At 41.5% G+C, this 25,910-nt stretch overlaps 3 protein-coding genes across 3 annotated transcripts; 1 reads left to right on the forward strand and 2 right to left on the reverse strand.

The window, feature by feature from the left end:
* Window positions 1–1,664: 1,664 nt before the first annotated feature.
* On the forward strand, window positions 1,665–5,647 carry heyl (hes related family bHLH transcription factor with YRPW motif like). The gene is made up of 5 exons (XM_061741932.1): window positions 1,665–2,125; window positions 3,965–4,031; window positions 4,117–4,200; window positions 4,317–4,398; window positions 4,552–5,647. The coding sequence occupies exons 1-5, from the start codon at window positions 2,046–2,048 to the stop codon at window positions 5,223–5,225; spliced, it is 987 nt and encodes a 328-aa protein (XP_061597916.1). The 5' UTR covers window positions 1,665–2,045; the 3' UTR covers window positions 5,226–5,647.
* A 9,077-nt stretch (window positions 5,648–14,724) lies between these two features.
* LOC133460448 (coagulation factor XI-like) lies at window positions 14,725–20,860 on the reverse strand. Its single transcript, XM_061741001.1, has 9 exons — window positions 20,767–20,860; window positions 20,539–20,695; window positions 20,123–20,232; window positions 19,867–20,029; window positions 18,979–19,097; window positions 17,192–17,324; window positions 16,918–17,018; window positions 15,101–15,260; window positions 14,725–15,010 (listed from the first exon to the last, which is right to left on the reverse strand). The coding sequence occupies exons 1-9, from the start codon at window positions 20,825–20,827 to the stop codon at window positions 14,896–14,898; spliced, it is 1,119 nt and encodes a 372-aa protein (XP_061596985.1). The 5' UTR covers window positions 20,828–20,860; the 3' UTR covers window positions 14,725–14,895.
* A 623-nt stretch (window positions 20,861–21,483) lies between these two features.
* Window positions 21,484–24,584, reverse strand: LOC133460449 (glutathione S-transferase A-like). Its single transcript, XM_061741002.1, has 6 exons — window positions 24,374–24,584; window positions 24,157–24,222; window positions 23,904–24,009; window positions 23,056–23,171; window positions 21,890–21,975; window positions 21,484–21,780 (listed from the first exon to the last, which is right to left on the reverse strand). The coding sequence occupies exons 1-6, from the start codon at window positions 24,539–24,541 to the stop codon at window positions 21,651–21,653; spliced, it is 672 nt and encodes a 223-aa protein (XP_061596986.1). The 5' UTR covers window positions 24,542–24,584; the 3' UTR covers window positions 21,484–21,650.
* Window positions 24,585–25,910: the final 1,326 nt, after the last annotated feature.

Here is a 25,910-nt window from a genome sequence, read left to right on the forward strand (position 1 = left end):
GGCCTCTTTTTTCAATCACTTTCCTCCTTGACTTTTCTGATGTGAGAATGAGATCCAGACCTGAATCAATGACTGAATGGTAATGAAAGGACATGTGGATGGGGCGGAGGGAGGGGGAGAAGGACGGCTTCATCTTTGTCCTGATTCACACATGACCACGGTATGAGCACGCACCCGCCACCGGAGAGATGACAACAATTACTACCTACACTTGGGAATTACTAACACGCAATAATGCACTTGTTTTAATTTAATTTACAGGTACGATATAGCAAAATCCTCAAAGTAAGACTGAGATGAATAACAAATAAAAAGAGCCACACATATGTTGGCAATATGTGTGATATGCAAATAAATACAGAATGTAGTGATTTGCAAATAATTTGAAGCTTAAAATAAAATAAATGTTACCAAGTTTTACAAATGAAAAATAAAGGATAATTTAGAATTTGATGGCAGTTTGTTCCTAATTCATACAATTGGAGCTCATTAGAACCCACGGCACAAAATTAAGTAAAAAAAAAAACAAGAAGTTATTTGCTTACCAAAAAGTGCACACAAGGATCTTGCAGTCATGCATTGTAGTATGTTTAAACTAACACGCCCTTCCAGTCTGCCAGGCAGGAAGAGACACACTCAGCTGGGCATTGTGTGGAATGGGACATGCCACTTGGCCTCTTTCCATCTTTCACACACACACACACACACACGAGCACAGTGCAGGGTCAGTCAGACGTCGCTCCTGACAACCGGCGCCCCGGTCTCACGTTTCCATGGCAATCTGCAACAGCAATCTTCCCACGGTGGTGGCGGAAGCCAGCGCTAAGTGTCGCAAGGAGCCGTGTGTGCGAGTGAGTGTGAGTGTTTGGAGAGCGCTATCTTGTCCAGTGAAGAGCCCAGATGTTCAGACACTCACTGGGCTGATTCCTCACTTGACCCCCCGCGCTACCTGCCCTCCTCTCTGCACACACTGACACCCACAGGAGGCTGACGGACACAGTCTGGAAGAAGCGGGGCGTGAAAGCCGTCTTTTATCTGTGATGTCAGATAAAAGGCAGTAAGGACTAAATTAGTATCCAAAGTCAATATGTGATGGGTAATCCTTATGGTATAGTTTGTGACATCCAACTACGGGGTACTTTAGGAGTCCTAAAAAGTGCATCATTTCCAATTTCGCCTCTTTTTTTCCCCCCATCACTAACATGTCTCATTATCAGTCCGAAAGTCACCTAAATGAGGATCAGATGCTATGTGAGCATCACAACTCTTCCCTGGACGAGTGCTTTCTCACGTCATAATTCCCACCGCACTCACCTTTCGCTTTCACTTCCTCCCGCTGCCGTTGTCTTCTACAAATCTGCATCATTATAAGGAGCAGAGAAATAAAGAAAGAAGAATAAGGAGGAAGGAAAGCAGGATGAGATTGGAGGCTAATTGACTGAGGATGACTGAGCAAAGGGGCGGAAAGATGGGTTCGAGGGGGAGGGGATGTGACGGAAGGGAAGGAGGGTGACCAGCCAAGGAAGGGTAGATTAAAGGGAGGGAGGAGGGAGAGGGAGAGGAGGCGGGGGAGCTGAAACTGGCAACCCTGCCCCAACTGCCAAAGTCCTACTTTGTCATTGGGTGGTTGTGACAGAGAGAGGGAGCCAAGAGAGACATAACGGAGGAATGGAGTATGATTGGATGCCGCTGATGGAGTAAAAGACCAAAGCAGCTTGTGAATTTTCTTAGTTGTCATGGGCCCTTGGGGGTCGATCCAGTGGCACCACTGACTCTCACAGAACAGAGCCGAGGACACATGGAGGAACAACAACAAAAGAAATAAACACAAGTGACGAGAAGTAGCTACGGACAACAAGGCTTTTATAAGGAACTCTGCAAGAGAGACGGAGCGCGAGAGGCACACGGAGAGACACTCAACTGTGTCTCAGTGGCATCAGACAGCCGAGACGCCGACCAACGAGATCCATCAATACGTCCGTCCATCCCTCCATCCATCCATCTACCCATCATCTGTCCAGCCGGGCAGGAAAACCCAGAAAAAAATGAAGAGACCTCACGACTACAGCTCACCAGACACAGACACAGATGAGTTCATTGACGTGGGACAAGAAGACGGCTACGGGTGAGCATCCACCACCCGCACCTGAGGCTGGAACGCCATCCTTCCAATAACACTCTGCAGGAAAAGTGCATTGCTGCATTTAGTGGTTAAAGATGCATTTACTCTTGCAGTGACATGTGGGTGTTTTGCAACATTTGAGTTCAAAGACTGTGGGAAAAGAGTATGTTTTTATCTCCCAGAGGAAAATGTGGTGCATAAGACTATTTAAATCTTTCTGCATTTAGAACAAACAGATATTTCACATCTAATAAGTCAGTTGCAAGTTTGAAAACCTTTCAGGGCTCAAACAGACTAAATGTCCTTTTGTCACTTGCTCAGAAGTGTGTGATCACTGTGTTCTTTCTTTCTGTGAAGCAAAGACTTGAATTGCTTTATGCAAGTTGGACAGAAAGGGAATTATAGAGAAAACTGCATTTTTGACATGCATTATAAAAGTAAATGACAGAGGATGCGGTCATGTGCAAAGTTTCTCTCATTAAAAAATACATTTCTATTTTCAATATATTTAAAAAATGAACAAATGAAGGATGGGAATAATTGTAAATTATTTTAAAACATACGTTTGCTTTATAAAAATATGTAATATTAGTTACAGCTTCTAGTTCAGAAGTGATCTTATCTTTTTTAGACACGTTTAACGTCTCATAAAATGTAAAATATAAAATGAACCCCAAAAAAAATAAATGAAGTAAATGTTATATTATTTGTTAAAGCATAGTTCTCTCTATTTCTACTGCATATTTATTTAATAACGTGTAATAAGCTTAATTATCTTGTCAAATTTTTTGAAGGTTTGGGCAGGAAGCTTGTTTGATTTCTTTCGTGTCTGGTTGGAAATAAACACAGACATAAAATTATATTTTTGCCTCAGTTTTTGTGCAGGAATATATATATTTTTTTTTTTTTTAAAGAAAGGACTCTGTAGCTTTGACTCCAATTTGGACCCACTAAGCCAGATGATTTAACCACAGTCTGCTTCGTTGAATTTAAATTCTCAGGAAAATGTCCTATAAGCAGCAAAATGACTCCAGCCTCCCTTTAAAAGTCAGTAAATTGTTGAACTTTTAGGTGAATCAGGTCCATAATTCCTCCCATCTGTATTACAGGAAACTTTCATGAAAGTGTATTTATGCCTTTGGTATGTAAAAAAAACAAGCGTCACAAGGAGTCACGTCGCATCACAGACGCTCCAGCAAGCCAGTAACACTGAAGATGGTTTTCAAGAAATCGAATTGCTGTGTGACGTGCAAGCAGAAGACAGCACTGTCTTTTCAAGTCAGCCCCATCAAACAGAAACCTAAACAAAAACAGTCAGCTGAACTGGCAGCCCACACGTTACAATCTAATAGAAATGCAATAGGTTTCTAGTGGGGAGGTTTGAAGGAAACTCCAAGCTGTCAAGCTCTTTTAGGCCTGTAAGATGATCGTTCATAAACAAACACGATCCATATTGAGTGACTGTACTCGGCGGAGCTCAGCTCCCATGCCGCATGCTGGAGCCCCATGCGAGCGAAAGCATCCCCCCGAGGGGTATATAATCATCTTTCTGAAAGTGCTTTTGCTCTGATGGAAAAGAGAACAGCATGTCATTTCTCTGAGACTAATGTCCAAAAAAATGCATTAAACTGAAAACAATCTCATCGTCCCTCCTCTCCTATGCTTTCCTGTGCCCAAAACACAAATCAAATTGAAGGGAACTGATGTGCCATCTGCACTCTGTGTCAGATTAAGGAGGGTAATAATAACAATGTGCAGGAGATTCAAAGTTACCAAGTAGTTTTTTTTTTTTTTTCTTGTGGCAATCCTATTCTCAGTTCTCCTTTTCCCTCCATGATACAGACCGGTCTCTGGGTCCATGTCTCCGGGCAGCGCCTCGCAGATTCTTGCCCGAAAGAAGAGAAGAGGGGTGAGTAGACATTTAGACGTTCACGTGTTTGGACCTAGATTCTCCCGCAGTTTGTGAACGTCCCTCTGCACTCCTCAATCTGTAGATCATAGAGAAGAGGCGCCGGGATCGGATCAACCACAGCTTGTCAGAGCTACGCAGGCTGGTGCCCAGTGCCTTTGAGAAACAGGTAGTTGCCTTTGTGTGAAGACTTTCATGTTTCAACAATGTCCAGCATTTAAGGAAGTACATAATTGGTGCTTTTACTGAGGGGAATGTTGCATTTTTTTGTTTATTTTCCTGAAGGGGTCCTCTAAGTTAGAGAAAGCAGAGATTCTGCAGATGACAGTGGACCATCTCAAACTGCTGCATGCCATGGGAGGGAAAGGTATGAGGAATGTTCCTTGATATGAAGTTTGAAGAGAAATTAAAGTTGATCAGAAAATGTATTTGACATGTATTTTATTTTTTTATTTGCGCAAGAGAAAAGCAAGGCATCTGTTTCATACATTTCGTGTCTAAACTGTCTTTTCCCTCTCAGGATATTTTGATGCGAGGGCTCTGGCTATTGACTACCGAACCCTGGGCTTCAGGGAGTGTGTCGGAGAGGTGGTGCGGTACCTGACCACGCTGGAGGGAGACGCCCCGGACCCTGTAGGAGCTCGTCTTGTTTCCCATCTCTCCCACTGCGCGAGTGAGCTCGACCCTCTCCTCCTCCAGTCGCCCCCTGCCCTGCCCTTCCCTCCGTGGCCGTGGGCCTCCTTCCCCCAGTTAGCTCCCGCCTCCACAGCCCCCTCCTCCACTCCTTTCTCCGGTGGGCAGAGAGAGCTTGCCCTACTAGGGAGCTACCCGTCACACGCCTCCCTCCGCCTCACCCCCCTGGCAGGCTGCCAGCAAGTTGCACCGGCTCTCCTTGCGCCGACAGCTCTGGCCTCCGTCCACAGGCTGCCCTCCCTCGCAGCCTCACCGGCGCTGGCTTCATCCAGACCCAGCCAGCCGTCCCCTCGCGGCACCACCAGAGCCTCACCTATACCTCTTCCCACTCATTCCTCCTCCTGTCCATCTACCTCCTCTTCTACTTCATCATCTTCTGCCGCTCCGCAAGTCTCTTTCCGGCCTTTTGCGCCTCTGGGGTCTCCCCCAACCCAGCGCAGGGGCTTGAACGGATCAGCCAAAGCAGCCTCGGGATGGGGGACTGAGATTGGAGCTTTCTGATGATCAACTGCAATTTTTCTCTCCAAACAAACTCCACACAGCGGACATGGACCTCACATTTGCACTATTCAGCAAATACGAAACCCTGCGGGAAAGACACATTGAACCTTTAATCATCGTCTCTGGTTTTGAGGGACACTAAAAGCCATATCAGAGAGTGGGAGAAGTTTCACATCATCACAATCACATATGGTGGAACAACAAAATAATAAGAATGAGTAGCTAGATAATTCACATTCTTGCCTGAAAAAAAAAACACACAGAGCCATATATGCAACATTACAGGCAACAGAGAGGTTGAGTTGTTACTGATCTTTGAACTGTGATTTTTTTTTTTTTCTAAATCATTTATACATTTGATTACATTTTCCACTTCTGAAGAATGTCTGACAAAAACATCTATAAAAACTAAGTGCCTTTGACTTTGTTCATGTTTGTTTTGTTTCCGACTGACTTTAAGAGTACATGCAAGCATGCATTTGCAGCCATAACTATCAAACATAGCGGGGGGAATCATGAAAAGACAAAAATCTATGTTTCCTATTTACCCATATCGGTTACGTCTGCAAACACGGCCTGCATGTTCCCCAGCCGTAACCACTTCGCGTTTGTAAGCCGTCTCCAGCGATGGCTGATGGGAGCTGCGGTCTTGTGGCTGCAGAGGATAAACATGGTGGGAGATGGTGATGTTTTTGGGATGCCACGGCGGAGCAAACAGACCCATCACCATGCCCTCTAATTGGCATTCCCCTGTAATTAGCTGCACCCTCATTTCGGCCCATGTATCTTCCTCTCCTCTGCTGTCTCTCTGCCATTCTTTCACCCCAGCCTTGCGGTTCGCCAGCGGATATCTTCTCTCCCCGTTTGTCTGCACCACTGTCTCCTCAACAATGGACAGACAGTCGAGAAGAATGGCGAGAGGGAGGGATGTTGGGAGCGGGAAAAACAAAGGAAAAGATCTGAAGGGTTGCGGTGGAGTGACTGATTTGGCGTAGACGTTCAATAACAGAGTGGAGGTTGAGGGCAGGGGATTGGGGAGGCAGGGAGAAATGGTGTGAATCAAAGAGAGTTGGCCAGCGTATACGCGGCACACAAGACATCAGCGAGGAGTGATGAATGACAGTTGCAAAGAGATTGACATAATTGCGCGGTACTTGACCAAAGCTGCTCGCAGGGGATGAGAGAAGAGTCTTATATGTGTTTACTGCAGACGAGCACTTTGATCTACTTCAGGATGCAACGTCTGTGGTCTGCGGTCCAAAAATGTGTGTGTTCCGCAAAGTGCACATTGTTTGTTTGAGTGAGTGTGCGAGTGTGTGCTTGAGCCAGTCTCATGAGCCTTCATTCCCTTTGTGAGTGTGTGCTTTGCTGAGTGTTTTGTTTATGTGGTGTGCACCCATGTCATGTGTGCGCGCATGTGTGTGTGTGTGTGTGTGTGTAATGTGAGTATTCGAGGCTGGCGTCAGGACTGAACCACGGGGACGGCGTGGCTCTCGTGAGAGGCCAGTCGGCGGTCAGACGGACGGTATGGTGGAGGAATGTTTGCGGAGGGTGCATGCACGTGCGCGCACACACAAACACACAAGGCAGTTACACAAACAGACGGCGCGCAGACACACAAACACACACACAAGCTGGCTGGCTGGCTGGCTGGCACTGTTCGAGCCTCTCAGTGGAGGAGCCAGAGTCACCACCGCAGCTTCCAGGAAGGACGACCACAGTCACTTTACCCTGGGTTTCCCACGGGGGAGGGGAGGCCGCGGGAGGGGAGGAGGGGAGGGGAACATCAGAGGAAGAAGGAGGGAAGTGCTGAGTGCGCGAGGAAAGGGGATATGGAAGCTGAATGAGGAAAATAGGAGGGTTCAGTCATCTAGGAAAGGAAAAAAAAAATCAGGCGGCAGACAAATATGTTTACCTCAAATATTTTCACACTGATGTCTTATCATATTTCTGCCAAGGATCACGCAGCTTTACGTAAGTGAACCATCCAAACTTAAAACAACCCTAAACCTATTATTAGATGGTGATGACTATAAACATTTGTTAGAAACTAAAACAACCTGAATCTAAGCAGCTTTGAGTTAGAAAGAGAATATGTTTTTGCAGCAAAACGGCAATTAATGTCAGTTATAATTAAAAAAGAATAAAGAACTATTTCAAGCCTCTGGATGGACTAAAAAAGATCATTCCACTTAAGTCAGGGGTGTCCTGTTCCAGTCTTCCCTGCTTCAACACACCTGGTTCAAATGACCATTAACAAGTCCTCTTTCCATTACACTTTCTCACAAAAGGAAAGCAAAAATTTGAATTAGCGATAAAGGTGCCACCGTTGGTGGCTCAGTGTTTCCATTGAACAGTGTTTTTCTTTTTCTAAGGGCGTAACTCTCGTAGTTCTTCTCTCCATAGCTCCATAGGTCCTGCAAGCCTTCTTTTCAAAACAATGTGACAAAAACATATTTACAGTAGTCTGACAAATTATTGCAATTACAGCTGTTACGAAGATAGTCCACAGTGGATACGTCAGCGGAAGATCATTCAAATGATTATTCAGGGAAAGCCCAAATGTAACGCAGTCATGCATCATGATTACGTGGTGTTACAACACAACTACATCGTATTAATGAGTCCAAAAAACATTTTTGTGACTTTAGACTTAGCACCTACAGTATGTCACATCCAGTGCTGCCAGAGACATGCAAATGTGCAAAATGCATTTCCATAACACTTTTACGATAAAATGGACCGTCGACACGGCTGAACAATTACCTTGTGATTTTTGAAATAGAGCCGTTTCCATTACAGATTTTCTTTTTTTACGTTTGCAACATATGGGTTTTGGGAAAATCAAGAGATAACAAACACGGCTACAGACCTTGAAGACCAGTTGATGATGATGCATTCCTTTGAATCAGGTGTGATGGAGCTAGGAAACATTTAAAACATGCAGGACACTGAGGACTGGAAGTGGACACCCTTGGCTTCAATGCTGGTATGGATAGGATCACTACTGGTAAAAAGTCAATTTAACTTAAGTGTACACAAAGTACTTTTTGTACCATTTGTACAAGTATCTTCGACCTTGTTATACACGTGTACAAGTCCACCACCAAAGCACTGTCAAAACTACTAGTAGCTATTGGCAAATGACAGTGAGAGAGGCCATGAACCCCTCTGTTTGCATATCAATTGACATTAGATCACGTAGAATTCATGACTGACTTGTATGGAGACATGCAGCTGTGACCAGGTGGAGATGTCTGTTCAGATGCTCCTTTTTGTTTACTTTCTGTACACTTACAAAGTTAAAATGACTTTGGATTGTCTGTAGGGACACTATCCACACTACAGAGGCTTGAATTGCTGTTTATTTTAACAGCTTTATTTTTTTGATTGGTTGCTCAACTTTAATGGACCTTTGGTGCAAGCACACTTTCGGTTCACACCCGTTTCAGTTCACATTGTTTTGGTCCCTGATTAAAGGTTTAGGTTCCTTACCATCTAATAATAAGGCTATGCTTGTTTAAATTCTCAAATCTTCCTTAGACGGGATTTAACAGAGGATTTGCAAGAGTTAACGCACAGAGAATCCATATCAGAAATATGTTATATTATATATAACATTCCAATATATATATATATATATATATATATATATATATATATATATATATATATATATATATATATATATATATATATATATATATAATATGTTATATATTTTTTCTCGCAGAGTATCCAGTAGTGCTGTAATAATACTACTAATATTTAACTGTGAACCCTAAAGACAAATGGGAATAGGGTCTTTAACAAAACAGGCAAATAAGAAAAAAAATATTATTATTGAGAATATTTCTGTTCTATAAACCTGGGCCCTTGGTTTGTGTATTTACACATCTGGGATGATCCTACTTGTTATAAATATGTGCTGGATGGATATAATGCCTGACAGTTATAATTTAAAGTATATTTAGCCAAAAGAGCCACCAGTCTGCTGAGACTTGTTCTGTCATTTACAGAAGTGGCGTTATAGACTTTGTTTTGATTGTCGGGGTCCTAGCCCTCCAGAAGTCTCTTATTTCAAATAACATTTAAGGTGTGAAAAGGTTTAAATTCATTCCTTCACTGTATAGTTATATACAGTTATAGAATAAATTCACATGAAAAGAGAAGGTGCAAAAAATGGAATTATCCAAACAAAGTTGTAGCTGCTGTAATTCACATAGTGACCTCTGCTGTCTCGGCCACCAAAGTGCAGCACATGGAGGCCCGACTACAGAGAGGAGACAGTCGCTTCTGTCTCAAATCAAGTGTGAATCAGCTCCACCTTCATGTCAGCCATGTTTTATTAGAATCTGTAATTAACAGAAACATAGGTGCATATCTTTTCCAGTAAGCTACTTGAATTAATTACAGAGGCAGTGTTTAAGTACCGTAGTCAAGATCGGTCTCAGAATCAGCCATACTACTTTACTATATCAATTACCTAAATTTCGGAAGATGAAACACCTTATTGGACAATCTCTTTAGAGGATCCACACCTTTGTGCACTAATATGATTGAACATGAATACAATACATGTGAGGATTTCATGATATTTTGGGGTCAGGACTTTCCAGTCTTTTTTTGTTATATATTTTCCATTATCGCAAGATATTCATTCACCAACAAACCCTTTTACCAATTTTTGAGGAATTACTGAACAGCAGTTTTGTAAAATACACAGAAAAGGCAAATGTTTATGTCCTAGATGGGTTTTCCTTTATTAAGAGTAGGGGTGAGTGTTGAGAAAATTAACAATGTTTCACATAAATATGGGGCCGCTGCAAAATCATTGATTTAATTATGTATTGATTATGGTGATTATGCGGGGAGATTTACATATTGGACGATATGCAGCAGCAGTAGTGACAGAGGAAGATGCAGAGGACAGGGAAAGATGGAAAAGGATGGCCTGGTGTAACAAAGCCTGAGGGGAGGAGCCAAAAGGAGAAATAAATCAATGAATGAAGAAGTTACCTGGAAACATGTTTATTTGAAGGCTTACTGGTGTGAATAGATTCATTTTAGATTAATTTTTCACTTGTTGGTAAGGCAACTGTAAAACTGGCTGTCGCTGCAGATTTCCTGACCAAACTCTGTATTGTCCAGGAAAATGAAAAATAATGTCAGAATATGGGGAAATCTTCTCCCTTATACTTAAACTTTAATCCAACCTGTCAGCAGAGAGAGAGACAGAGAGACTCAGAGACTTGTGCTGCTGGCTACGCGACAACTCCAAGCAAACAAGACCGACGGAGATATGCCTCCATAAATTATTTTGAGTGATTCCAGTGGTTCGGATTAAACAGATTCTGTATGTCGTAAAGCACACACTGTCATCCAGCTGGCAGAAGCGTGCTTCTAATCCAGATGTGATCTCCGTTACAGATCTGGGGACCATATGGAAAAAAAGTTTGTTTCGGTTCAGTTTGTGAAACAGACCACTGGGAAAGGATGCAGCTGCAGCCACTGGGGCGACCTTTGCTCAGAGTATTGGATTACACCTTACAAAGTATTTATCGGTTTGTAGTCTATGGGAGAATCCAGATAATAACCCAGGTTTTACAACGATTTTAGATGTCCTCAATAAGTCCACTACTAAAAGCTGCAACGGGATGGGACAGGGCAAACTTCTGCAGAGATAGTAAACGTGTTCATATTATCAACCTCATATTTAGATTGTTCTGAATTTCAGACAGCAATAAATAAATAAAGCTATTGCAGGACAGTGGTTCATGTTTGTGTTTTTTTCTTAAAACCATATATTTGTATGGTTTTGACCAATAGTTAAGTGAAATAGCAGAAGAAACTCTTCAATAAAGCTACTTTTATTTGAAGAAAAAATGCTAGTCCAAGAGCAGGAAGGCTCATTATAGCAATCATTGTAATTAATAACAGTAAATCTCGAGCTTGGTTTATTTATTTTTTTATACCATCTTTGCACTTGTTCTTTACCCTCTTTAATATGAAACAGTTCATGGCACAAGTAGAAATTGCAGTTCTAAATACAAAAAAAACTTGACCTTGCTTTCACCATTAAACACTTTTTTCCACTTGCTATAGCAAGTCTACTTGTTTTTTGCTTTTACCTGATAATAAGCCATAATGTCAGAAAAATAAGTTGCATAAGTCCGTGTAAGAAAAATTAGTCTCAGCTTAGCTGCAAACCAAAGCGTTTAATGATGCCTCCTATTAGCAGCTTATGTTTAGTTGATTCTCGCTCAAAGAAAGTCTAGAGTTCTTCATCTACCAATAATCTTTGTAAGTCCTTTCAAATACAAGGGAGAATGTGGATATAGGGGCTTCACCTTTTTGAAATGTTGCTTCTTGTATACCTGTTGTGACCATTGCAATCTAGACTAGAAGTGCTGCGTTTACAGGTACTGACAAAGTTCAGTGTCAGGAGAGAAGAGGGTTGCCATGTCTGATGCTGGAAAAATAGCTCCCTTTTACACCCCGAAGGGGTTCAAGATTAAATACAAATATACACATCCATGCTTTAATGTACTTAGTAGCAGACTTTAACGGGTTGTGTGAACAAGTGTGTATGACCTGGCCAAAGATGGGACCCTAGGCAGACCCACAAAAGGGAAGAGGACCTCCATCTTCTCAGATCTGAGATCTGGACTGAAGTTTGTGAATTTAATCCTTGAATGTATCTGCGTGGCTGCATGTTGACACGACCAGTCTGGCCTGCAGACGCCACAGTGTAAGAAAACCAAACAAGGAAGGGTGTGTTTGTGATGTAGAAGGAGGTGAGCAGTAACTGTGCAAACATGTCCATTATTTGATAACCAACTATTAATGAGGTTAGTGCACATCTCACTTGGCTGAACAGTTAAAATGTGGCTCATGTGTGCCATGTTTATTGAAGTAACATATACTGAAAACTGCAACATCCTGATGTCTGGTTGCCACTATTTAAAGTAGATGTGTTTTGTTTGCTGCAGTATAAAACTCTTCATCCATCTAGAGACTTTCTTACACTGAAATTGAACCAGAACAGACAACAATGACTTCTTTAACTATTCACCGCAAAAATACTTTACAAACAGAAGAGTAGAACTCAGCCACAACATTTACAATTTTAATACCACAACTGCGAACTCGAAAGCTCCTGGAAAATTAGGGATTGCTTGCCGCTTATTTCAAATGCTGAAGTGTGCAGCAGTTAACGTTTATGATGAAGTGGCACAACTGCGATACAAAATATGTTGTGGTGCTCATATTAATATGCAACCAAGTGAAAATAAGGTTTGATGCTGAATAAGCTCCAGATGATCCAAAATGCAGCAGCGTGAGTGATGACAGGAATCAACAAGAGAGACCACGTCTCTCCAGTGTTAGCCTTACTCCATTTACTCTAGCTTCGTGATATTTGCAAGACCTAATAGTACCTTATGTTCCTAACACAGCTCTCTGTTCTCGGAGTGCAGGTTTATTCATAGTTCCTAGAGTATCCAAATGTAGATTTGGAGGACGGCCTTCTGCTATCAGGAACAATTACAATGGAACCAACTTCCAATCTGGGTTAAGGAGGCTAACACCACCTCCACCTTTACAATAATTTCCAGAAGTGTATCTGGTCCCATGTAATGCTTTCTGTTACAAAATGATTCCTCTCAGTAATACAATGTCACTTGAGGACCCTACGATCACAAGTATCAAATATTGATTATCGGCCATGTCTCTTCCCATACATTCTCAATATTTGTGGAATCTTTTGACTATATTATGTAGTGTAGATTACGAGATTTTCAAAGTCTATGACATTTTACATAAGGTGATTATTTTGAGATTGTTTTACAGTCGTACAGATTTTTAGCAGACTGGTGAACCTCTGCCCTCTTTTTTTATCTCTTTTCTTTTTGTGTTTTTTTTGGCCATGGTTTTCCTACACATTTGAAAATGGGAGTGTGACATAGGGTGTTGTAAACTTTAACATCAGTATGAACCGGGGACTCAATGATTGGCCCGGAAGTAGTTACAGGTGTTATTTTGTTGAGTTTGACTTGATGTCCGTGAGCATCACTGCCTAAACACTAAGCTTTTGTGTGCACAGGCAGAATTAAAAGTGTCATATTTGGGATTTTTCTGTGTTTGGGTCTTCTGTTTTCCTTGGAGTTCCTGGTTTTGCATCTATTTCCTGTTTCCTGTTTTATTTGGAAAATCTATGTCTTAGTTAGTCTTAGTCTTCTATGTTGTATTTGACTTGCCTAGTTCTAATCTTCTCTGACCGTTTGGTTTGCACCTGCATCTCGTCCGCCCTGTCTCCATATGCTGCCGTTTAGCATCCAGTCTGACCATGTGCTCTTTTGGATTCATTTGTTTTGTAGTGGAGACTTTTTTGATTTATTCTTTGGATTTCTGCCTGCGCAGCTGGCAGAAATCTATTAAAGGACTCGGATTCCAACTCCAGTTGCCTCAGTCTCCTGTATTTGGGTCCTGATTTCACAGATTGCTTAATCTTGCTTAATTCACAGAAACTTAATTTCATTGCATCACTATTTTACAACTAAAGTGATGGCACTTTGTTAAGAAAGTAGAAAAGCTCAATTCAAGTGCAGTGTATCCCATTCTATTAAATGCACTTCAGTATAATCCAAATGAGGCCACCTCAGTTCAATCCAAATCAAGCCATTTTTTTTATTTAGATCAAATTGAAATCAATCCACCCCAACTCAGAACCTATGTATTTATAAATTCCCCATTTGTGAAAAGAAGCCTAATTTCAGACACACACACATTGCATGGAATCTTGTATTCGATCCCCCTGCAAAAGAACATTATACTGTATGTAAGCCAATTGTAATATATCTGCATACCCCTCAGAAAGTAGGTAGTTGCGCTCCTGCTGCCTACATTTCTTTACAATTATAGTAAAAAAATAAGTTGTATTTTTGCTGTCATGCAGATGCCACCTAAACTGCATTCAGATCAGAAGCTGAAGTGAACTCATCACCATTGTCAATAAGGGGTTAAGGCTTGAAATTAATCATTTTGGTCATTGCTTTTTAAAACAACACATTGTCAATGACAAGGTGTCATTTCCCTAAAGTTTATCTTGGATTGTCCATCACATGTGAAAAAGAAATGAAATTGGGACATCATTTACAAAAGTATCTACTATAAACAGTATGGATGCTGGGTGCACTGACGCTGCTTTTGTTGCTCATCAGGGGCAGAGAGAGATGCTAAATCAATTTCTCAGAAATTCGTGTTTATCAGAAGCTTTTGGTGTTTTATTTTAAAATGTATTTTGACTTATCCTTATCATGTTCTTACAGCACAGTAGCCTATAGCTGGATAGTTCCAACATCCCAAAAGAGGAGTTCCCTTGTGGGGAACGTCGTAGACATCTACCTACTTTTAAAAACCTAACCATACTCTTATTTCTCATCTCTAATACATGTACCTGTTAAAAATTGGCTTTTACAAATTTTAAATCATGAAACTATTTTAATACTCCGATTTTATTGCTCTTATTTGCACATGCATGTAAAAAACACAAGGACACAAATCGAAGAAGAATTGCAGCAAAAGTGAGCTTGCAGTGAGGTACATTATTTCTCTCACTTACAAGTAAACCAAAATGCCATTTCCTTTTCTTCTGCCTTTTATCTGGAGTTCACCGCGCTGCTGTTTCACAGTTTCTCTGGGAGAAGCCTGACAGGACACCAACCAGTTTTTCAACTTTGGGAGGAGCAGGCATGGTGATAACACGCTTCAGATAGCAACGACGCCTGCAATACAAAATTGTTTTTAATAAACCACCAGAATTTTTTTTTTTTTTTTTAATTGTGTGTAAGTAATTTTCATAAAGTATACTGTACCAAAAAGCTCGGTCAGAGAACTGTTTATCAACATAAGTATAAAACTGGCACACAGGATCTTCTGTGCACTTGCTCTGACACATGTCTGCATCATCCATCAGCTCGAAACGAATGTCAGAACCTCTGAAATCTATTTCTTCATATGCTATCTTGACCAAACCTGTAAAAAGAGATCAACAGGATTAAACATCTGCTACAAAATGCACTGACAACACATTGAAAGGACAGATAGAGGAAGCATTTCTATGTGCTTTATGTTCACAGTGACGGTGATATTAGATTGCACAATGCCCATTAGGGGTGGGCAAAAATATCGATATGGCAATATATCGCGATACTTTTCCAGCCGATTCAATATCGATATTCAAAATTTGACTATCGAATTTTTTTTTTTTTTTATATTTTTTTTTTTTAAATATTTTTTATCCCCGATTTTTTCCCCATTATATCACCCAGTGCTCCTACCTAAGTGACAGTCCTGGGCATTGCCACTCTCTACCAACCCTGGGAGGGCCCTGCACTGAGCTCAGGTTTTATTTCACGTTTTATTTCATTTTATAATTTATCTTTTATATAACACAATTGCCTGTCCTTAAAAAATGAAAAATAATGGACAGAGGTTTATTTATTTATGGATTTATATCTATACTGACTGATCACTGTGCCTGTCCTTGGTTTTAGTACCGTGTTTCTTGTGTTTATTATCATTTGCAACATAATTAAAGCAACCTCATACTAAATTTAATGTTAATTTCATATGATGTAAATAATATGAAAAACATATACAAATAAGTTGTAACTTTAGCTTGTATAGTTATAATAAAACATTGTTTTGACTCAGTTTGTCCCATGAATTGTCACTATAATCTGATGAACGTGCAACTCGGATTTTAAGATCCATCACTATCATCTGATGTACATATATACAACTTGGATTTTAAGATGTGTAATGCATTTTTACATTTTTCGGTGAACTATGTAGAATATAATAATCGGGATATCGCATAATCAGGATATCGCAATGTGTATCGTATCGTGGCTCAAGTATCGTGATGCGTATCGTATCGTGAGGTCCTTCCCAGTACCCACCCCTAATGCCCATCTAGTACAAAAAACCCTTTTGACGAGAAAAAGGATTGATTCCTGTTCACCCTAGCTCAGGCATCGGTGAACAGGGTCCCCTTTTGGATCCAGTCCTGGAGGTGGGGATCTCTGGCAAACACCTGGTGGCCAGGCCTGCACCCATGGGGCCCAGCTGGGCACAGTCCAGTAAGGCAGCATGGGCCCCCCCTTCACATGGGGCTCCCCACCTGTGGGAGGGCCATAGGGATCCATAGAAGGACATGGGTGGGGGCCAAAGAGAGGGACCTGGTGGTCCAATCCTCGGCTAGAGAAGCTGGTTCTCGGGACGTGGAAGGAGCCTGAGCTGGTGCATGAGGTTGAGAAGATCCGATTAGATATGGTCTCACCTCGAGAGAGGTCGGACTGTTCCAGTCTGGGGTTGCTCAAGGTGAGAGGCGTGTGAGGCTCGGTGCCTGTACATTGGTTAGCACTGGGGAATGAGAGTGTAGCCTCACTCCGCCTTTGGGTGGGGGACTGGTCCTAACTGTAGTTTATGCTTATGAACCAAACAGCAGCTCGAGGTTCCCACCTTCTTTTGAGTCCTCGGAAGAAAGTATTTGTCCGTGTACCTTGAATTGGTATTTGACCGTGTCCCTCTGGGACTCCCATGGGGGGTAGAGCTTGGTCTGAATTGCCAGCTGTAAGTCGGATCTGTATCCAGGGAAGGGGTGGGGGGGTTGATTTGTGGTACATACTGTCATCCAGGTGACAGGAGTGTGCTGCCAACCCTGACTTGATTCCGTCCTTTGCTCTGGCCTCCATCGTGTTTGGATTGTTCTTCAAAAAACAGTCGAAGCTGCACATAAAGTAGAGAGCAGACTGAACAGAGAAATCAAAGCAGCCGAGCATGAGAGCAATCATGATTAAGCTTGAAGAGAGAGGAAGCTAAAATAATTGCCCATGTAACTGTTTAAAAATAAGTTTGAATATTAATTTTACTCTGACACGGTCAAACACAAATCTGCTTACTTGGTGAAAGAGAAGTAGGTGCACTGTGGATGAGCAGAGCACAGGATCTGACAGTGTTCGGCAGATACGGCCTTCAGCACCTGCAGGTCGCTCCCAGGGAGGTCAGTGTTTGGAAAAAACGTGCTCTCACATGCTAAATGAAAAACAGATGATACAATAATTAAAACATACATGCACTAAAGGTACCCTAAACTAAAGCTGTAAGTAATATGGAAATGTGATTGAAATAATAATTAAAAAAACCCATAATGTTTTATTTAGACAGATGGTGTCAACACTTCATAGTAAAAATAGTTGGCTACAAAAGCAGTATCCCCAAAAAAAGAGTCTTTAAAGGAGCTGTATGTAAGAGCAATAATAAAACAAATCATAAAATGACCCCGATATGTCAACCGACAATATAAAAATCATGTTCATTTCAAATACTTATGTCACTGACAACACCACTCAAGCCAGGATATTCCAGTTTAAAAAGAGGAGTTGCAGCCCTCAACTGATGTTTATGTTGTCATTTTTTGTTTTGGCCTGAAGCTCCACCCTCCACCTATCTCCCAATCACCAAGTCAGTATTGTTTCTGAAGCTCCACCCTCCACCTATCTCCCAATCACCAAGTCAGTATTGTTTCTGAAGCTCCACCCTCCACCTATCTCCCAATCACCAAGTCAGTATTGTTTCTGAAGCTCCACCCTCCACCTATCTCCCAATCACCAAGTCAGTATTGTTTCGGCATCCGGGTTGCCAGCTCGGCTCTAATTATCGCAGCCACGGCAGCCTACGTTCCTGCTGCATTCTGCAGCCTACCTGGCAACCTCTGGTCGGGGGGAGGAGGGGGAGGGTACACGCCGCTCAACAATATTTTGAAAGTGACTGCAGTACCAGTTTTGGCCATTTCTTACAGACGGCTCCTTTAAATCGCAAAGATGGGCAATATCTATTTAGTCAAATGTGTAAGAAAAATCATTGAAAGTTGAAAAACAATGTTCTTCAAAGAAAGATTTGAAAGAATGTGTGTAATATAAATAATCAATTTAAGGAATCTGGAGGAGTTTGCATGTAAAAGGCAAGGGTGCATCCCTCAGGCGGCAGTGCATCATGAACCCTCGTCCATCAACAGCTGATGTAGGCCAGCATTTATTTATGGAAACCTTAGTCAAGCACTACAATAGTACATTCACAAATGCCAATTAAAACTATACTGTTTAAAAAATAAGCCTTATGTTAACTCATCAGCATTTGTCTATGGGTTCAGAGGCATCTGGGATGAACCATCACACAGTGGAAATGCTTTGTGGTCAGAAAAAATCCATAGTACAAAGAAATTAAAACCTTGAAGAAGACAATTCCAAACCAAACTATCTACATATCATGAAGGCATGACAGAGAAAGCGGGCGGACCTGCCTGAAGTCCTGACCCGTCCCCCAGGGAAGAATTTGTGAAGAATTTTAAAATAAAAAATGTGGTGATTATCACAGATGTGTTTGCAGGAAAAATGCCAGAATGCTGTATTGTGAGAAGGAAGGAACGCCTTAAAGTTCTACTCACACAACTTTTTTTTGTTTTGTTTAGTTTGTTTTTTTGTATGTGTTGCAGGTTTGAAATGGGAAAATAGACTTCCATCAACAAATGAAATGAAGGTGAAGAGAAAAAACATTGAACATATTAGTTCATACTGTCTGCAAAGACACAGATGTCAGAGGAAATGGAATAAGTTCAGAAGTTTACATGTTAAAAATATGACAATATTTTTTTAATTCACTACTGCTTTAACTACTAGCATAAGTGTACCTGTATCAAAATGTGGAGTTAGTTTTGCATTTTTGGAAAATCCAGATGTAACGCCAGTCTTGCTCTCTACAATAGGAGTCCTTGGTATATTCCAGCTGAATTTAAGGTGACATTTATACCTAGAACAGGGGTAGAAATGACACCATCATTGAATATCAGAGGCTCCGACAATAATCCTGTCCGCTGTTTCTGCCAGTTCAACATATGTCTTCTGATTGGATGGATTCTCTAATAGTGAGAAGCACTGATCTTCCTGTAGGAGCCATAATGTCCAAAAAAATGTCCTACATGACTGTTTTTGGCCTCAAGCATGATGATTCATGTGCACCCTCTTGTGGTCATGCTGCAAAATGTTACTTGTAAGATGACCTGAAACATTTGACATGGGGTTCTTCCTTCATTCTCACCGATTTCTAAACCCCTCCTTGGAAACAGTATTCTTAATTTGATTTAACTCAAAAAGTTTTTTCTTCAGTTTTATGCTCTGTCTTATTTTTGTTGTTTCCACATGAGTCAAGCCATGACACAAGCTGATCACACTACATTTGTCATACTTTTTCTTCCCTCAGACGTTTCATTATTCAATACGAATCCCGAAGGCAGTTTCCCCTCATTGAGGCTTATTAAAACAAGACTTTGCATCTCTCTGCTGAATGACCCTATTTTCTAAACTACAATCCCAAGTCTCATCACATTGACAATTATTTTATTCATTTATTTAATCATTTTTCTGAGTTGTTATTTTGCATGTTTAAACTTAATAAAATATGTACATTTATATATATGTACATATATTCATATTGAGATTATTACATTGTGTTTTTCATTTACATAATATGCAGCATCCCAGTTTTTTGGGAAACAGGATGCAACCTGATCCATATTTACCTAATATTCTTCACCGTGAAATCGTTTTTGACAAAAGTGAAGAAGCGACAGTCAGGGTCCTCGGTGCAGACCCTCTGACAGTCCTCATAGCTGCTTGTGAACAAAGTTCTGTAGTCTGCCCCTTTGAAGTCCACATTGTCGTACATTTCAGACAGACATGGTTCTGGTGCAGACAGGGGAAACAAAGACAGTGAAAGTTAAGGAGAATGTGGACGCCTGAGGACCTGGTCAGTGGTTTTGATGCTCGAGAGCCTACGTGGGTCAGGATTGCACTGTTTCAGAGAAAAGCCAGAGGTGACGCCAAGCAGCGGAGACCGAGAAGCGGGCTGCCCAGAAGGGGTGGATTTCAGGTAACAGTAGAAGTTTCTGCAGGAGAGACAGGGGGGGATCATATTTTCAGATCAGTGTAGAACATTGTTATAATTTTTTTGTGCAAGTGGAAGTGGAAAAACAAATGGAAAGACAAAAAAAACAATTCAGGAAATGACAAAAATTTGCATTACTATTATTTTTAGTGCATTTCTATCATGCATTTCTTCTTTTTATAATTGGTCTGGACTTCTTCTCTTTCTATGTGCATTTAAATCTGTCTACTCATGAAATAATAGCTAAACCTTAACATAAATAAAATGCCACTTCTGTTCTCAAATGTTTTGCTAAGATCTGTCAGACCTGTTATCTGTGGTCCAGTCAGCTCGAACAAAGGTGAAGAAGAGGCACGAGGGGTGCTGCGTGCACAGCTGCTGGCAGTGTTCCACATCAGGAGAGTAGAGAAATGTTATATCAGTGCCAGGGAAATCCACATTCTCCAGAATCTCTTGATTACATTCTGAGGAGACAGAAAAGTAGACAGTCTGGTCTGAACGCACACAAAAAGCAATGCGTGTCCAGTTACACTACCTTGACCAGAGGAAAGGGTACAGAGCGACAGCAGGCCCAGTAAAACCAAAAAGGCTCCCATCCTTTGCTGATGATTCTCTGCCTGGATAATGAGTGTCCAGAAGCGCAGCCTCGGTTAAAAAGAGCGGCTCTGCAAATACAAGTTGACCAAAGGGCAGTTTTGCAATCCCCACAATCTGGTTGCCAAAGTGTGGAACACGCTTGGTGACTGTTTTTGTGACGGTCCAATGAAATGTGCAATAACTAAGAAGGGATGCAAAATAAAACCTTGAAAGACTGAAGATTCACAACCCAGTCTCATCTCATGTCTTAAGTTAAACTGCCATAAAAGTTATATTACATTTTAAAAATAATCACGTTGGAGGTGCAACAGATGTTATACCGTGTCCTAAAACACACATTAGTTAAATATTGTCCAAAACCTTTTATACCTTTTGTAGTGAAACTTTGCTGCACGCAGACAATAAGATTCACGTTTTATTGTTCCAGCCAGGGAGGTTATGTGGTCAGTTTGATTCCAGGAATGCTCAAAATCATTGACAGCGTGGATTTACAAGAGGCCCAACTTATGCAATCTCTGGGCCTTTGATGGGCATTAGCCAAGGAATGTCGTCTGCAGCTGGAAGCATATCAGGCAGACATATTTTCAAGGGAATGAATGTGGAAAATGAACCGGAAAAAAAAAAAAAAAAAAGAAAAAAAGACTAAAGACAAAACTGAAATTCAAAATTTTATTCAATTTGCTCAAAGCACAAGAAGCACCTTCTGCAGAACAAATCATTGAGAAAGATGTTTCCATATTTTAAACATGTAAACTTCTGAAGCAGCGCAATGAAACGAGAAGTTAAATATTAAACAACATGAACAGATTTGTTGTTTGCATCTCAGATGTCTTTCAGCACAGCCTGTCCGGGTGTGTCTTTCCAGGTGGGAGGGCAGGTGCTTTTGATGCTGGGTCTATCCTTCAGACAGTTGAAGTAAGCCGCCAGCTTGGGGTACTTCTCCTCACATAATCTGCACAAAAGATACAGGGTTAGATTGAAAACCTTTTTGTACTCCATCCACTTTTTTTTCTTCCTTCTAATAAAATTAAAAGTGATATTTCATCATTTAATCCACTTACCCAAAGCGGAAGAGATAAGCAATTGCTGGATAAAGAATCACATCTGCCAGGGAAAATGTCTTTCCTGCCATGAAACAGCCTGACGCCTAAAAGAGAAGAAGCAACATACTCATTTCAGCTACTTGGACAGAGCTGGGCAATTTAATACAAAGCAGAGAATAAATTATTTAACCTGAACTGATGCAAAGAGGTGCTAGAATTCATAAGAGTAAATAAATTAGCAGCATTCAGGTAGGAGGACATGTGGGTAATCTAGCATGTCCATCAAGTGCCTACCATACAAGTCAGTGGAGCTAGTGTGAATGTGGCTTGCTGCATTGTTATGTGCCCAAAAGATGAGGTCATGACCTCATGACCCAACATTTTTTTTTTTAAATTATTATTATTATTTTCCCTCCGATGGCACGGACAGATTTCAAGACAATGTCAGGATTCATTGGGTTTAAATTGAGACCCCATTGGAAACCCTGGGATGGGCTGGGAAAGATTTTCCGCAGCAGTCCGACTCTCCCATCATCAACACATGATCCTGCACAGGGCTACCAAAAAGATGCCACAGCAAAGGCGTATTATATCCAGACTAAAACGGAGTTACAGCTAAATATCTATAGTTAAAAATTCAAAATAGGTTAGCTTTTGAGGCCGGCGGGCTTACTCAGTTGTTGATAACATAAACGAAGCCAAAAACAGCTACTTGACATTGTGGAAATGAGCTTTACTTCCTTCTGTAGATCCAATCTACACTTAAAGCTGCTGGTCCATTTATCTGAACTAAAAATCAATGAAAGGGACAAAGCAGCCAGTCTGTATCTGGCCAAAGATAACAAGACTTGCCGCAGCAACGCTCCCACGTCACACAAATATGGCTTGTTTGGGGTTAGACAGGAATTACGGCATCTGATCTCACAATTGGTGGAGGCCCTCCAGTAAAACCCCAGCTTGTTGCTTTTGCACCCCCCCCCCCCCCCTTTCCAATGTACTTTTTGTTGTTTGTAATCCGTTTTGTCATTTTTCCTTTCCTTTTTTTTTTTTTTTTTATTTCTCACCTCCAGTCATAACCCCCATAATTGGCTTAAGACTGGCATACCTTCAACTATAGTAATGACACCTCTATTCTACCCTTTTAAGCTGTTGAGTATATTTGTGCATCCCGGTTTCCTCCTTACCGCCAGGTAACCCTCCCATATCTTGACTTCAGCTCTCAGAGCATCCCTGTTCCTCTTCACAGCCGAGTCGTGTCTCTCTCCCTCTGGGACCTTCCAGTCGTAGTAGATGACGTCGCCTGAAAATGACAAACAGGAATTTTTTTTTAAAGCCCCTCTGCTGTATTAGGACTGGTCAGCCATTGGACAACAGCCACACCCACATGTGCTTGCTACTTTCATTTCCGTTTAGTGCCATTGGGCATTACGTAACATCCGCTGCAAACAGAGGAGTAGTAAATGTAGTAAATGGGCTCAAAAATAAAGTCAGAAGCATGTGCCTTTGTGTAGAAAATGTAATTTTTCTGCAGTTTTTCCAGCTTTTATAATTAGTGGCCCTCTCCTCCCCCCGAAAAAGGGGCACTAGACCTCATGACCGCAGCTTTATGTGCAAACGGGTCCAAGCATGTGATGCTCTGCATGTGATGACTTGCCAACCTGTTGTGGCACTTGCACCCCATAGGACTGATGCAAGGATGACATAGCTGGATTATGCGAGTGCACGGCTCATTAGAGTGTGCACATTGTTTTGAACGGGTCAGGTCTCACAGGGAGGGGCACCATCTGATGTCAAGGCACCTCTGAGGGGTTTGCATGAAGACACCAGGTCTCACTGGCTTTAAAGTGGCAGGTTGGTGTTGGTGGTTGCCAAGGGAAATGCAGGTGAGAGTCTCAAAAGCCAGACTTTTGAGTGCCAACGACAACAACTTTAAGATCATGCAGAGACAGAGCTTTAGGGAGGAAACCGGTCTGTTTGAACTTGCAGAAGTAAAAACAAAATATACATGTATGCTTTGGCAGAGTTAACATACCTGATTTCTGGGCGAGTGTAAGTCCCTCAAACATGCGCTGGTACATCAGCGCTTGCTCAGCGGGGCTGTCAGGGATCAGCTTGGTTCCCTGGGACTTGAACTGGCTCTGTTGTTGGAGACAGGAAAAGAACAACCATTGTGAAAGGGCTCCGGTTTCTTTCCACCCTGCAGTGTAGGGTGACTTTAGTCTGCAAGACATGCTTCAAAGCACCCTTGAACTCTTTGGCTGGATAAATATTTAACAAGTTCTCACCTCCAGGTACATGCAAGCAGCATAGGACTCATTCAGGATATTGTTCCCATGTTTGAAGGCAGGAAACTGTGAGAGACAGAGAAATAAAATAAATACAACCCAAGGTTTCAGCATTCTTATTTGCATGTGAAAGAAAGTCCATAGAATCAATGCATTTCGGCAAAAAAACAAAAACAAAAAATTATGCAAATGACTAAATACTGTGAAATGAACCTACCTGGCCACGGGGATTGATGGCCAATACTTCCTGGGACTTGTGGTCCATTTTCTCGAATGACATCAACTTCTGGTTGTAGCCCTGCAGGTTCTTCTCCTCCAGAGTGATCATCACCCTCCAGCAGGGGGGGGAGCCGGAGCCCCACAGCAGAGTCATGTCCTTGGCCATGGTTTCAGAGAGGATCTGCACACCAAACTACAGGAGTTATGCAGCTGAGTTGTGAGGGAGTGGAGGTGGGAGAGAGTGAGTCTGGCTGGATGCACATGCCTGGTTTTATAGGGAGCTCCGCTCCTCCACATCCGGATCGGTCGCGTTCAAGTCCATCCCATTTCTTTTGTTATCGCCAAAGATCAGTGAGAAGACACAGTGGAGACGGTTTACAAAGTTCACACTACAAAACAGGTCAAACAGGCTTCATTTTGCCAAACCAGTGCAGGGTGATTTAATGCTGATCCCATAACCTATTTAGATTAATTCCAGTGAGGAATTTGATAAATATTTGAGTATGTTCCTTATACTTTCCAGCTGTTTGTACAGACAGGCACAACTACAATCGTGAGAGGAGTGACTCCTCTTGCTTGGTGTAGTAAATCTTGGAATTCAAGTGAAAGGAGGAACGTGAACTTTAATACACTAATAAATCATTTATTAAAAGCACAAAGTGAAACTATAAGCAAGAACGAATACCACAAGTTACTTTTATGCTGGAAAGTATTTAGAAAAAGTGTATTTACTAATGAAAAAAAAACAATAATTTGAGCTGTAGGCTAATCCTTCTGTACCATTTATGCATTATAGTCACAAACGTGTCTTCAGTACTTTGGTTCCACAGTTTTAGTTTCAAACTGCTACAACTTTCTGTTTCCCTGTTGTGTGTGGGAGCAGCAGCATGATTGTGACTTTTGAAAACTCACAGTGACTCAGCACTTTTGCCTTTACCTTTGCACGCAGTGAATATGACATTACCAGCATTAACACTAAACAAACACTGTGCTGTTGTATGTATCACCTATTTATTTATCTCACATCAGAGACTGAAGAATCACATGGTGCCTGACTCCGTAAAGTTAGCAGTTTCTCTGTGCCTGTCTTTGAAGTTCTAACTTTGTGACTGGAGTGCATGGAGAAAACCAACTATTGTCTTAAATCTCATTTAGTTCTTTATCTCACAAACTTGATTGCTTTTGGCATGTTGTGGTCTTCAAAAACAAACATTTTTAGAAGAAAGGATGTGACTGAAATCACGAGAAAAAACACATGATGCTGTTTAATGCCATTCCCCCCCAGCAACCACATTTGTTCATCACCGCAATTTCGTTTTTTTTTCCGAGCCTGCATGGTACGTTTTTGCAGTTGGTACAGACCATGAAAGTGCTTTTTCAAAGTTGTGGCAACTGACTGCGACTAGAGAAGTTAACGATGCTCAATGCCACTCGGTCGGTCCTTGAGGGCCGGGGTCCTGAAGGTTTTAGATGTTTCCTTCCTTCAACGCGCCCTGATACAAATGACTTTGCCATTTACAGACTTGTGCAGAGCT

The sequence above is a fragment of the Cololabis saira genome, chromosome 15 (assembly GCF_033807715.1).
Source record: "Cololabis saira isolate AMF1-May2022 chromosome 15, fColSai1.1, whole genome shotgun sequence".
Taxonomy (NCBI): domain Eukaryota; kingdom Metazoa; phylum Chordata; class Actinopteri; order Beloniformes; family Belonidae; genus Cololabis; species Cololabis saira.

Excerpts from the sequence above, each read along its gene's own strand:
- LOC133460449 (XM_061741002.1), bottom strand. The coding sequence starts at position 24,541 with ATGGCCAAGGACATGACTCTGCTGTGGGGCTCCGGCTCCCCCCCCTGC. Across the intron at positions 24,223-24,373 it reads CCATCAATCCCCGTGGCCAG|TTTCCTGCCTTCAAACATGG; the intron begins GTAGGTTCATTT and ends TGTCTCTCACAG. Across the intron at positions 23,172-23,903 it reads TACACTCGCCCAGAAATCAG|GCGACGTCATCTACTACGAC; the intron begins GTATGTTAACTC and ends TGTCATTTTCAG.
- heyl (XM_061741932.1), top strand. The coding sequence starts at position 2,046 with ATGAAGAGACCTCACGACTACAGCTCACCAGACACAGACACAGATGAG. Across the intron at positions 2,126-3,964 it reads GGACAAGAAGACGGCTACGG|ACCGGTCTCTGGGTCCATGT; the intron begins GTGAGCATCCAC and ends TCCATGATACAG. Across the intron at positions 4,201-4,316 it reads CCAGTGCCTTTGAGAAACAG|GGGTCCTCTAAGTTAGAGAA; the intron begins GTAGTTGCCTTT and ends ATTTTCCTGAAG.
- LOC133460448 (XM_061741001.1), bottom strand. The coding sequence starts at position 20,827 with ATGGGAGCCTTTTTGGTTTTACTGGGCCTGCTGTCGCTCTGTACCCTT. Across the intron at positions 20,030-20,122 it reads ACAGTGCAATCCTGACCCAC|AACCATGTCTGTCTGAAATG; the intron begins GTAGGCTCTCGA and ends TGTCTGCACCAG. Across the intron at positions 19,098-19,866 it reads TTCACGGTGAAGAATATTAG|GTATAAATGTCACCTTAAAT; the intron begins GTAAATATGGAT and ends CCCCTGTTCTAG.